Source organism: Alligator sinensis, unplaced genomic scaffold (assembly GCF_000455745.1).
Source record: "Alligator sinensis unplaced genomic scaffold, ASM45574v1 scaffold656_1, whole genome shotgun sequence".
Lineage (NCBI taxonomy): Eukaryota > Metazoa > Chordata > Crocodylia > Alligatoridae > Alligator > Alligator sinensis.
In genome coordinates, this window is record NW_005842333.1 from 792,554 (window position 1) to 806,405 (window position 13,852).

A 13,852-nucleotide genomic window follows, 5' to 3' on the forward strand; every position below is an offset into this window, starting at 1 on the left:
TGTACAAGGCTCCACTAAAGAGGTAATGGGTCAGTGTCCCAGTTTGTTAACTTCTGCCATGTCAGGGGCAGTGCAGCCACACACCGCTCCACACTCACACCAGACAGTAACAAGACAGTTCATCCACTGGACTGGTGAGGAGCTATAGGCCTCCCTGAAATCATTGAGCAGGGCTGATTAGTGAGGCATTTTTTCACAGATGTTTTTGCAAAATCAGACCCTGAGATGACAGCTGCCATTCATACAGACGATCAATAACAATAACTGCTTGCCTATTTGCCAGCTGGCAGGGTTTGAGTGTTCAGCTTTGGCTGGCATCTTTGAAAGCTGGAAGCCCTGGGGAGTGGTTGCAGGTAAAACTCCTGCTGTGTGTAGAGCCCAGCATGGTGAGCTTTACAGGCCTGTCTAGTCAGGAAGCCAGGGCAAGAACAGGGAACCTGCTGCATCCTCTTGGCTGTTGGAGGCAAGGAACGGTGACTTACAGGTGGGCTGGCCTAGGGAAGTGGGATTTGCCAGGACTGGGCACTTGCCCTGGTTTTTTTTACGGTGGGGAAGGCTGTGCTATTGCCAGATCTGAGTGGCAAGGCAGGTTGTGTTTTGCACTGCTGGACACAGTCAACGATTTCGAGATTCTCATAGCCCCTTTGAATGAATACAATATTAGCTGGGCAGATCTCTGTTAAAGGGCATCCGTCAGCTTTCTGACATTGCTGACTGTTATTGGAGAGGGATGGGAGTGGCCCGTCCGCCTTTGGCCATTTTACAGACTGCCAGGCCAGACACTGCAGCAGCAGCTGCAGCCCGCTCTGTTTCTGGAATGCAGCGCACATGCTGGGTGGGAGGTCTGTGCTATAGTGTTGCTCCTTTCTATAGGGAGCCCAGACTTAGGACAAGGACTTTCATATGCACGGGCTACTGAAAGGAGTGACGTTATCACACTCCTGAAGGCTCCATTCATTTCTGTCATATGATCACCAGTGAAGCACAAGTGCCCAAGAGTTTTTTTTCTCCACTCAGTACAGGCCTGTATTGTCATTAGTCTTAGAGGGAGGGACAGAGTCACGTCAAGGGGAGAATAGCCCCTTAATGGTAACTAGGTGCCAGTTCTACCCTGGTAATATGGGTGCCACTGAGCGCACGATTGGGGCTGTCTCTGCAGACTTTTGCAGCCTTTGTGATTCCTGAGGGTTTGTAGACTGCTAGGGAGGGATCATTCCCTGAGCACTGAAATGCAGTCAGCTCTGTGGTTGAAGCTGGCTGCCTTTCTACCCCAGTCTCTTGCTACACAACATTTTTTAAGAAGGGGAGTATAAGGAGGCAGAGTGCAGCTGTGTGAGGAGTGTCCACCCAGCACAAAGCACAGTCATGTGGAGAGCCCTCCAAGCCAGCTCAGGTTTTGGAAGCGGTAGAGCTGAGTGCAGCACTTTGCCTAGGGCTAATTACTAATGCATCTTTACTGCTTCTGATAGCTGAGCTAGCTCACAGGACAGGTCTATGCAGTCCAGCATTGTGATGTATAGGTTAACCCTGAGCTGGACATTGATGAGGACATTGGAGTTAATATACCTCCCCATCCCAAGTGGACCATGGACAGCTTTAAAGATCAGCAGGAGCCAGGCCTAAAGTTTTCCCTCACTTGCAGCCTGCTCAAAGTCCAAGAGCACTGACATCAGTGGCTCAGGCCAGTAGCTGGTTACATACATGCTGTCCTCAGCACGTAACGGGGCAGATCTTTTTATGTCCTGTCTTGTTGTTATAAACATGTGAAGGGTGTGTGTTCCCCTGGCACGTGATTCCTGAAGCAAACCCCATGGTTGGCACAGTAGGCACACGGAGAAGCTGGTGTCTGTGACTGTCTAATGAGAGTAACTTGCAGAGCCATCTTCAGTAAGACACGGGCTCCTTCTTCTCCTCCACGGGCTGGGCTTCCCAGAGCTGTGGCAATCTGCTGAGCAGGCACTTGGGACAGCTGCTGTGTTGCACTCACACCAGCTGTCTCAGTGCCTTTAAATGGACCCCTCTGTACCCACAGCCTTTATCTGTGCACAGATGGCCAGAGCACTGAAACGTCGTATCAGCACAAATGTCCCACGCTCCTTGCTCCCCCTGCCTACCATTGCCCATGCCACGTACAAACAACACGCATGAGCATACACACCCCACAGGCTGCTGCACATCCATGCTCACAGCACAGTTCATGCAGACACATCCAGGTATGCATGCAGTAAAGGTATACCTGGTATACTGTGTACATGCATTTTCTCTCAGCATGAACCATTATACACTCATGTTGCTGTGCAGACAGAGTACTTTTTGTCTGATTTTGCCCTTTCCATTGGGATGTAGTGCTCTGTAATATTCCAGTTTGTCTGTGCCCTTACACCCCAACTCTCTACTCAGATTTAACTCACACTGAAATCACTGGGGACTGCCAAAAACTGTGGAGGCCGTGTGCCAGTTCATGGACAGCCAGGTTGGGGGTCAGAAGAAGCAACCAAGATGCGAGGGGTGTGTGCAGGAAGCCAGAAGATCTGTCTAGAGAACCGAGTCAGAGAGCCAGAGGGTCAGGAGGCAGCTGGGTCAGGCATCTGGGAGATCAAACCAGAGCTGGGTTAGGGAGCCAAAGGGTCAGACCAGATTTGGGGTCTGCTGACAAGCTAGGTTGGCTAGCCAGAGAATCCATTGGGGAGCTGGTAGAGGCCCAAGCCAAGAGTAAGGCAGCCTAAATACAAGAATAAATCTTGTTGCCTGGACACTTGCTCATCCAGATCAGAGGTTTTTATAGGAAGGGGTAAAGGGTCAGCTGATCCTGGGTGAGCACTCTGATTGAAGGGAGTGGGTGGGTGGCTAGGCCCACCTATGTCCACCCCAGTGCTCAGCTGAGGAGGTAACAAACTGGAATTAGTGGCTGCACCAGGTAGTCTGAGGCTCCGAGTTCAAAGCCATGGCATGGGCTAGTGGGTATAATGCAGTGGAAATGCAAGGGAAACTTCCTAGCTAACTGCTTTACTTGATTTAGAAATCCAGCCTTCCATGACTGACTAGTCATTTCTCTCTCTAGCTGTTTTTAGCCAGTGGATCTCCTGCCAACACTGGCACAGGGGGTAGACTCAGATAAAAGGTGGTTCTAGAGGTGCGGTGGAGGATTTTGGAAATGTAAATGAAATTTCAGTTTTCATTTAAATGGAAAGAGTTTCAACACTGTGCTTCCAAATACCTTTGTGATCAGTTCTGCTTTTGCAACATATGAGTAGCAGCACTGAGCACTTTCTGTGTGCAATCAACAGCAAACTCCATGCTGGATTTCACTGATTCTCCTGCATCTGTGTGTTACATTGGTTTTACACTGAGACTGAGGTCAATGAAGTGAATCTGATTTACACTGTAAGGGGAGCAGGACTGATCAGAGTGCTCTGGGGATCAAGCCAAGGTCTGCAAAAGCCATTTCCTTCTGGAGTCCCCTGTGCTCCATCTGGAGTGAGGCAAAGGGGCTGCAGTACAAGGAAACAAGGAAATGCTGGAAACAAGTTCCTGGGTGGTTTAAGGGACAGATGCCCCCCTCCAGCAGGTGAAAGTCCTAAGCTGTAGGAATACTATTCCCTGGACCAGCTTCTTCCCCAGGGGAACTCAGCTGCAATACAGCCCTTTGTGTCCTCGCATGACAGAGATTTTGACACTGCATGTGTCTGATGTGCGAGTCCTGATCATTCTCACGTCATGCTCGGAAGCTGAGCGAATGGCTAAGTGAATGCTGGTAACAAAGCTCCTCTTTATATCTATTGTGAAAAATAGATGATTGTAGATGTGAGCCCTACAGTGTGTCATTGCCTTTTCTGCCTCACAGACCGTGTTAAAGACTTGCAAGAAAGCAGTGTTGGCTAATTCCTGGAGGACCAGGAACTCCTCTATTGAATCCTAGCACCATTAATCAGTAGTGGAGTAGCCTTGGGCAAGTCACTTAACATCTCTGGGTCTGTGTCCCTTGCTTGGGGAATCATAACTCTCTTCCCTCACATGGGGCCTGATTCATGATTCATGACTGCACAGTGTGAGGAAGGAAATGTCCTGTGCTTCTGAGGGCTCCTGTAGATGCAGCATGATCGATTGATTGATTGATCCTCTTTCAGTTTGCTCGTGTTGTTCCATGTGCCGAATCCTCAGAGGTGAGTGCTGGCTTTCCCTGGTCTCTGAAATCCCCGCAGCCTTCGCGATCATGGCTATGATCTTCGTTGCTGCTGTTATTACTCACTGTTTTCCCTAACAGAATGGAAATAAGGATAAGGGGGTGGAGAAGGAATGTGTGTGCAGCTGTAAACACCGCATGGCCAGGCTGTGCTTTGAGTGTGGAGTTTGTGTGCGTGAACTGCAGTGGGTCATTCCCGTCCCCTTCCTGACCTGTGCTGCACACGTGTGGAGTTGTGTTCTGTGCAATTTGACTGCAGGCCCTTTTTTACTAGGGAGTTTTGCACCTCTGTTGTTATACTAATGTAGCCACCCTGACATAGACACACAGTGCAACATAGGCCTGGCACTGAGCACATGCTGCACCAGTCAAAATCCTATTTTAATTTGGCACAGTGTGTCTTCACGGTGGGTTTGCACTGATGGGAGCATTTCCATGGGCATACACCGGTTCTGATTTCTCTGATGCCAGCTGGGCCTTCGCATTAACGGTGAAACAGAGTGAATTGGGGAAACCCAGTAAAGGCGACCCAGCGACAAGCATTGGCAAGGGCAGAGGATGTTGTATGGTATCCCTGGCGTAGTCTAGGACGAGTCATAGAAAGCATCCCGCTGTCCCTGCCACCGGTTCAGAGGCAGCAATGCTGGAGTATAGCTGAAGGGCTGTCTGTCTGCACTGGGTTAGCATTGTGTCCATTAAATTGGTTTGCCAGCAGAGTGAGGGGTGCATCATTACCTCGGTTGTTGGTCATAGTGGAAAGGCCAGGAATGAAGGAGGGGACATTTGGGATGTTTCCTGAGGATTTTCATTGGCAGCACTTGAGGTTCTAGGTGATGCAAGATGTTCCCAGATCAGATCTACCCTGCACTGCACCTTTTGAGCTTTTCATTCACTTGAAAAGTAAAAGTTTGTATACTTAGCCATCTGAGATTCACAGGGGTGTGGTGATCTCGTCCCTCCCCAGTCTTTTCCTCCCACAAACTGGGTCTTTTCACACACAGCCTGTGGGCCTGGTTCCCCCCATCCTGGCTCTGGTGCAGCCAGTGGCCCCCATGCAGCACCTGTGCTGTGGTCATTCTGATTTGGGAGCGTTGCGCCTCTGCCTTGTGCAGGCCCATGGGCTCTCTCGTGTCTTGTCTCAGGCCAGCATAAATGCCCAGTTACTTCTCCTTTGCTTCCTGGTCATGGGCTCATAGGAGAGCAGGGCTGGAAGGGTTATCTCAGGGATGGGCAATTATTTTGGGCAGAGGGCCACTTACTGAGTTTTGGCAAGCCATTGAGGGCCACATGCCAACAAGGCATTGAGGGCCACATGACAGGCCACATCTGGCCCGCGGGCCGCATTTGCCCACCCCTGGGTTATCTAGCTGGCCCTTGAGTTCAGGCAGGAACATTCCTGTCTTTTTCCCTCTCTGGCCTCAGACTCTATCCCATTTTGCAGCAAGTGCACAACAGTGGGGGAAAACAGGGGCAGTTTAAAGTGGTGCAAAACACCAAAAGTCTCCTGAACCATTTCCACCCCTCTTCACTTTCCTAACCACCCCACTGTTTTACCCTCGACATGTTGACTTGACTGATTTGAGCCTGCAAGCATTACCATAAAAAGCTCCCAGACTCTTATACACAGCGCTCACTACCATGAGTTAATCTTATCGAGTAAATTAACAGAGCTGTTCATGGTAGCAAGCCTGGTAGCATTTCCAAAACAGCTCCCAGGTTCTGTGGGTGGCCTATCTTCAATTTATATGCTGGTTTTACGATTTGCTTTTCTTTATGAGAAATAAGCATTTCGGCATAACTCCAGTCACTAGGTGCCTGGCCAGGAGAACACGCAGAAGCCTTATCTTGCAGCATACTCATTCAGCCTCCATTCACAAGCTACCCTTTCTGTCTCCAAGGCAATGGCTGCATTCATGTACTTGCAGGCAGTGATTTGCCATTTCGGCTGCTCTTTTGTGAGGGCAGCTTTGCTCATTCAGGGGACTGGTTCCTGGCTCAATTTAGCATATTTTCTCAGCTGTGAAATAGGCCTGGAGAAAATCAGCCTGGCCTGGGAGACACTGAGGTCATCCCGTGCTCTTACTCTGCATCCTTTGAGCACAAGTATTGTGTTCAGCCCTTTGTAAGTCACAGAAATCTGTACAGTCCCTTCCTCAAGGGAGGACTGTATAGTCTGCACAAGTGGACATGCATCCTGGTCTGCACTAGGAAGGTGAGAGACCATTTTAAAGCCATGGTGCAGCTGCATCACTGAGAGCAGGGACCTGAGTGCCAGCACGGGTAAGTCTCAGTTGTTTTTACCACCAGCTGAATTGTGCCAACCTGCTCCCGCTGTGTTTATTAAACCCAGCCCTGGGAGAACACCAGTTTGCTGCTCCTGCTCCCTGCGTAATGCTTGGAAACTGCTGCTCTCACTGCACTGCCTACTCCAGGAAACAGGCATTTCTGATGATAATAAGGCAGGGGACGAAGTCACAAGCCAAGCATTTAGAGCAAAATCCCATCCCTGTAGCTGGGAGTCCTGCTGTGTCGGGCACCGGTGTGTGGTTGGTTGGGATGTGTTTTCTGTATCCACAACACCCGACTCTCTCAGAGAAAGACCAGGCTGAGCAGCAGTGAGATCACTCTGTAGAGCAAGTAGATTTATCACTGTCAAGCTCCGGGGAGGCTGTCTTATACTAAAGTTGTTGGTTTCCCAGCACAGCTTCATTATGCACAAGCAGCTTGCTCTCGCTGGCCTCGCACTCCACAGACTGCGAGGCATTGAAAGAATTCAGGACATTCATCCTCCTTTGCACCGAACAATTTAACTGACCCCAAGGCCATTGTCGGTGGGTTCCTCTGCACACACTGCAGTGCGTCTCCTTGGCAGGTCCTGTCTCAGCTCTTCTCGCTCTGGTACAGTGAAAGGCTGTTTCTGGCAAGGCTCCTTCCCAGAGCTTTTAAACAAGTCTTTGATTTACTTCTGTTATGTTCAGGCCCTTCTGAAAGATCAAAGTGTAAAACTAAGGACTTCAGATGCACCAAAATCATAACTTCTCTTCCTTCCTGGGATGTTTAGCAGGGGTTAAGTTAACATCCTTGTTCAAGCTTGTCTCTCAGTTGTTGGCTGTGCCTGGTGAATGCACAAGCACTGATGTGATACTAAACAACTTGCCTTGGAATTTGCATTAAAAATAACAATTTCCTTATTTAATGTTCTCAGTTCAGCCAAGCCTCAGTCAGATGCTCCTGTAAACGACTGTACCGGGAACGATGAGAGAAGGGTGGCTTCAGTGTCTGTACGGAGAATAAGCACAGAGAACCAATGCGTTGTACATAGGAGAACCATTGCAATAGCAAACTTTGTGCTTTGGAGGAAGGAAATTTAGCAGTAAAGTTACCGATCTGCAGGGATCCTGGTTTGATACAAAAATTGCAAATTCTCTGATAAAACCCCCCAAATCCTCGATTAAAATGGAATGCCACTATATATATAGGTATCAATTGAACACAATGTTTTATGGGTATACTTACAATTTTAAAGCAATTTGGAAGACTGCCAGTAGCTCCATCACTATAATAAAATAAATTCTAAATACGTATACATTTTGGTATTTGATTTGGGGTTTTTTATCATGGAAAATCAGACCTCCCCCTGCCCTCTTCACTCACAGAACACAGATCCAGACCCCTCACTCCTCACCACAGCCCTCAGCTCTGCTGGCACCCCTCACTCCCCACCCCCAGCCCCCCAGCCCTGCTGGCACGACCCACCGCAGCAGGGCAGAGTGGGGCTGGCTGGGGTAGCTCCGCGCTGCTGCAAGCTCTGCGCTGCCCTGGCAATGCGTCCCCTGCCCACCCCACAGCAGCAAGGGGCACAACCCCGTGTCACTGCGTGGGGCAGGCAGGGGTACATTGCCAAGGCGATGCAGGACTTAGTGGCACTAAGCTCCCCTGCCCTGCTCTTCCCTGCCCTGCCACACAGGGTCCTGCCTGCCGGGCTATGGAGGCCCCAGGGGAGAGCAGCAGGGCAGGGAGCCCAAGCCCGCAGCAGGCAGCCAGCACCCGCCCCCTGCACAGATCGGGTGGCACGGTCCCCCCTGCCCCTCTGGGAGTGTGTGCAGCAGCTGGGAGCTGCCTGCCCCTCCCGGACAAGCCGCCCACGACTTCTCTGAGTTAAGACGTGAAACAGCTTAGAATTTCCCATGTTCCTATTCAGTTTGATGGTGCCAGCCTGCTCCCTGCCAGGGCCCTGCAGCCGCACTTTCCAGCCTTGGGCCCCAGCCCTGCCCTGCCCACTTCCTTCCTGCCCTGCAGGGGCCTCAGTCCCTCCCCCCCTCACTTACCTGCAGGAGCTGCTCTCCAGGCTGCCTGGGGCCATGTGTATATATGTGCACATCTTGCCCCTGCCTGACCACCCTCTTCCCTCTCCCCCCAGCCCCTTGCAGGCTGGAACTCTGCCAGCCTGCAGGGAGCTCTTTGCAAAAACGCAAAATCCGTGTGTTTCTCTGTTAAAGTGAAAAATTTGCATTTTTCTCCATTTTTCCTTGGAAACGGAAAACCTGGATCCCTGCTGACCTGGAACCAGAACAAGACAGGTTTAAAGATGTTTGTGATGAATGGAGCTGCAGGTTGTCTTTCATAGTGGTGCCTGCTGCCATGGCGTGTCCCTTTAAACCTGCAGCTCAAGTATACTGCCGAATTTCAGTGTTGGCTGGCAGGCTCAATCAATTATGCACAAGGAGATGTGCAGTGTAAAGCTGGTTTCTGGTCCAGTAAAATACTGTTATACCTCTCCCTGTGTGTGTCTAGATTTAGTCCTCCCAAGGCAGGGAGAACAGGGTATGCATGATTAGCTGTGCTAGGGCTTTCGGGATACAGTTGAGCAGTACTCTTAAAGGGACATTTGCTTAAAAGTGTACTTTAGACAAGCCATGTACCAGTATGTTAGAAAGACATCTACTCGTTTGTAGCATGTTACAAATTGCACCTGAGATTATTGAAATGGAAACAATTGAAAACATCGAATTGACTTTTCACCAGGTGTGCTGCTGATGCTGGTGTTTCTCTGAGTTAAGACGTGAAACAGCTTAGGATTTCCCGTGTGTTCCTATTCAGTTTGACTTACGGCTGCTCTTCTGCTCGTCCACAGAGCAATATTCATTTGTTTTGCTTCAGCTATTTTCAGTGGCACCTAAAGAGCACTATGGAGATGTTCTGTTGGCTGTAGGGCTTTTTTTTTTTTTAAATGTGACAATGCTTCACTTTTGGGCCAGATTTGGCAAGTTGCTTTGTGAGAACAAAAATGTGAGTACAGCAGTTCTGAATTAAGACTTGTGAGTTTCTGTAGACTTTTAAAGTATTTCTGTACTTACCTTGGTTGATTCCAGGACCACAATATTGTGTATAGAAAATCAGTATTTTTACTGCATGGGCATTGTAACAACAGGACGTTAAAACATCTATTTAGGTTTAATAGACTACAGTTGAACCATGGATGTTAGAGACAGCGGTGATGAAACTTTGCAGAAGATTTCTGAGCCCTGAAACAATGTTCCTTTTTCCTCCAAATGCTTTTCCCTAACAGTTTATTCTTTTCTTTTCTCTATGTAAACACCGTGGGACTCTGCTGTAAGTGTTACAGATTTGCATGAGTTTTCATCTGAGCTATTTAGACTAGTTTCCTCCTTGCACTTACTCTAATCACTTGTGGGACCTGTTTTCATTAACAGATGACTCTCTTAATGATGTGACCAGACTTGTTTGCCTGATGAATGTTGAGCCTGACTTATCATTTGGAAGGATGAACCTCCTGACTATTGTTGTTCTTGTGATTGCTGTACAGTGTGTGGTGGTGGTGGTGGCTGCATCTTGGTTTGGCAGTGAAACGGTTGCTGTGTGCCCCATGGTTTGGTCCAGTTACCTTTTGGAAATGATGGTGCATTTGTATTTGATGCAGGTAAAGAGGCTGAGCATCATGGTATATGCAGTGTTTGTTCTCACTGACTCATTAACCTGTGTGGAAAAACCTCCCTACGCTGGTGCACACTAGAGGAGATGAGCTTTGCTTATGGTGACCCTACCTTCCATTATAATAATATGATACCTAACACGTGACTGATGGAATCCGTGCCTCTGGCACAATCTGTTTTCCCATGAGAAATGTAGTACATAACTTAACTCCACTGGAATCAGCTGGAGTTAGGCCCTTAAACACCTTTGAGGACCTATGCCTGTCTTTCATTTATCCCCCCAACAACAGCTCAGACCAGGCTCCAGGCTCACTTACACCAGTGGAAATGCACAGAAATCACTCTGGATTTACATGAGTGTAAAGAAGATTCAGCCTTTGTTCACTGTGAAGCAGTGGCTGAGCAAATGCTCTGCTCTGAAAGCCGTTCTGCTACTGAACAATGGGTTTATCCTGTTCTCATGAGGGTTTTACCAGCCTACATAGAATCACAGAAATTGAAATACCTGGAAGAGAGCTACTAGCCATGTTAGTCTCAAGTCAGGCAGAAGGCAGGGTAAATATGTACCTTTTAGACCAGGGGTCAGCAATGTTTTGGGTAGTGCCAAAAACACCCGCAACCTCAACTTGCAAGATGTTCGCATGCCAGGGGCAAATGGCAAGGGAGCTGGGAGGGGCCCAATCCTTGTTGTGACGGTGCAGCACTGGCCCCTTTCCCAGGACGCATGTACAAAGCAAAATGCACTTGCGTGCCACGCTCTGGCACATGCCAGGGGTTGCCTACCCATAATGTAGACTAACTACATCAGAGATGTATAGTATAAGCTTTTGTGAGTCCAAGCTCACTTCATCAGAAAGGCCTGTTAGGCTGTGCTCAGTATCTTTTTGTCACTGCCTGATTTTCCCTGCTGCTCATTCACTGGGTGAAGTCCCAGCTCAGCCAGCACTTGGGGCCTTAGTATCTTAGGGAAGTCTAAGTGTCTTGAGCGTGAAGGCTTCCCCCATGACACGGGAATACTTTTGGCTCCCTGTCAGTGAATGAAAGGTCCTGCCTATGAAAGCTATCACATTCTGACTTGCTTCAATGGTAATGGCTGCCTGGGGATAATCAGGTTTAACATATTCTAATAGTATAATGGTATAAGTCACCATGCAGCACAACCTCAGCTCAGGCAGCTGAGCCACTGAATTTTAGTTCCTCAAGTGCCGCATGAAGGTTCATCTTAGAGCAGGGATGGGCAAAATACAGCCTGCCGAGGGATTTTGTCCCGCCTATGGCGGGTCTCTCGGTCCTGCGCAGCCCAGGTGCAAGGGGCAGCCTGGGCATGCAGCAGGGCTGGGGTGGTGCGGTAGCTAGACTCGGCTTCCCAGCAGCTCCAGTGGTGGTGGCTCCTTCTGGCTTCCACTGCTAGACCCAGCCCTGCTGCCCAGGCACCCTGGCCTGCCTGCCCTACACCAGCCATTGGGAGCAGGACATGCATGGGCAGGGCACTCGACTGAGTGACTGGGATAGGGCCATGGATGGGCAGAGAGCAGTGTCCAGGAGTGAGACAGGTGGGCAGGGCTGGGGAGACCCTGGGATCTTGGGGCAGTGATAGTACGGGGTTGGGCCTGGGGCAGAGCCACAAACCGCTGTCCACATGGTCCTGCGATGGCCATGGTTTCCGTGGGCAGGGTTGTGCAGGGAGCAGATCATGGCTCTGCCTCAGCCCCACGTTGTCACTACCCCGTGATCCTGAAGTCTCTATGGAGACTGGCTGGGACCTGTGCAGGCAGGGCACATGGCCAGGTGGATGTCTTAGAGTTACATGTACTTGTTGGCATGGAGGCATTGGAGCAGCAAGTGCAAGAGGCCAAGACTGTATCAGCTCATGGGGTTCAGCCTGATGTGGGATCCTTGCTGAGCAAAAGTATCCCAGATTGGAGGGGGAAAGGGTAGGGAGAAGGGGGAAGGACTTGGCTTGCCATTGTTGCTTATATGCAGCCCCTGCCTGACAGGGTGGTAGAAAAGCCGTGGTGGCCACCTTGGAAGGAAGTTGTGTGGAGGTGCTTTAAAGGAGACCAACTTTCCTGCACAGACATAACCTTTCCTCTGCTAGTGTAGCCAGTTGGGAGACAGAGAGTCATTGGACTTAACATCTTGTACCAAAGATTCAGGTCACTAAAAAAAAGCATGAAGAGGTTCCCCAGGCCTTCATGCCACCCTTTTAGAAACCTATTTCAGCCCAAATGCATTTCCATGTTCTGTAACCTCCTGAAAAGGATCAAGATGTTTCTCTGTCTCCTCCACATGCTCCTTACCTCCATTTCTTTCCCCAGGCTCTTTCTTGCATGTCTATTTGTTGCTATTTGCCCTTCACGTGAAGGACTGTTACTTCCCTGTTTATTCTTCATTTCCCCTACAGCAACACCTGATCTTTTCTTTGTTTAGAGGACATATCTCCATTGGCTTGATTCCATTGCTTTTACATTCTCTAATAATAGAGTCCTCAAAACACACCTCACAGCTGGCACTAAGGTGCCCTTCTGAAAGAGAAAGCATTTCTAGTCACCAACCAGCTCTGTCACTCTTGGGTGCTGTGGCAAGGTCCGCAACTGTAGTTTCATGCAGGCCTGTAGATCTGCCTACAGATCTACTCCCTAGAGGTGTAGGCACCTGCCTTCCCACCCTGGGAGCCATGAAGATGCTTTCTGGGTCCAGGCTCCACGCTGGCTGATGGTTCTGGAGGCAGAGTGAATGGGTGTGGGAGAGGGTTGACTCTCATTGTTTCCCTTTCCAGTTTGGTGGAGATCAGGATATGAATGAAACAGAAATGGTTTCCATTTGGGGGGTGTCTGGTAGTCTGTGTGAATTGGGTGGGTGGGTTGGTCTCAGTCCAGTTCCCATTGGACAAATACCTACATGGCAAAAATCACCACTGTCAATGGACTTAGTTGGCACCTTTGATGGGAGCTGGCAAAGCACAATAAGGATGAAGTCAGCCTGGCTTGTCTATCCTATGGCAGTGGTATGGTCAGACGAGCACATGCCACCCACCCATGTCCACTGACACACTCCAGAGCCGGAGGTTCACCAGTGAAGCTATTCTGGACTCATTCCCAGCACCTACTTTTTAGCCACTGGTCTCTAGTGGGTCTGGGAGTGAGCCCAGCGCAGTCTCAACTGGTGGAATTCAGTGTGGAGACAGCAGCGGATTTGGGTGGGGCGTGCTTGTCCTTGTGCTACCGGGGACTCGCTGCCTCAGTATAACCAAACCATGAGCTGCCTTCCCACTTCTAGAGGGGGTGCCTCTAGGACACTGACTATTAAGACACACACACTGGTGGAACAGTATGGGCAGGCCTGAGGCACTGCCATCCCCATGCAACACTTGCATTGTGGATAAGGAGAAGACAGGACAGACAGTTTGGTCCTTTTTCACCAGCACAAAATTCAAGGGAGGGGAGAAAAAAAAAAGAATCCCAAACTAAAGCAGTAGCCTGGGCCTCAGAGGTGCCTGGATCCTTCAGAGATCATCAAGACTGCAGCCCATCCCTGTTTCTTCCGGTACCTGGAATATGCTGCCTTATAGAGAAGAGGCTGAGCACACTTGGTGCTTGCATGCTTTCATGCCTATAACCTGTGAACCTGTTTGCTGATTCTGTGGAATAGCTTAGGTACTCCAGGTCATGGTCCACACTAGCATCCACCCCCACCCCCACCCCACCACTTTGGA

At 49.6% G+C, this 13,852-nt stretch overlaps 1 protein-coding gene across 4 annotated transcripts in view; it reads left to right on the forward strand.

Moving 5' to 3' along the window:
- Positions 1-13,852, forward strand: part of REEP1 (receptor accessory protein 1) — an 80,316-nt gene that overhangs the window by 52,545 nt on the left and 13,919 nt on the right. For all 4 annotated transcript variants that reach the window (XM_025210065.1, XM_025210064.1, XM_025210066.1 and 1 more), the window contains one exon: positions 4,128-4,163. In XM_025210065.1, coding sequence (XP_025065850.1) covers positions 4,128-4,163 — 36 coding nt within the window. The remainder of the gene's footprint in view (positions 1-4,127; positions 4,164-13,852) is intronic.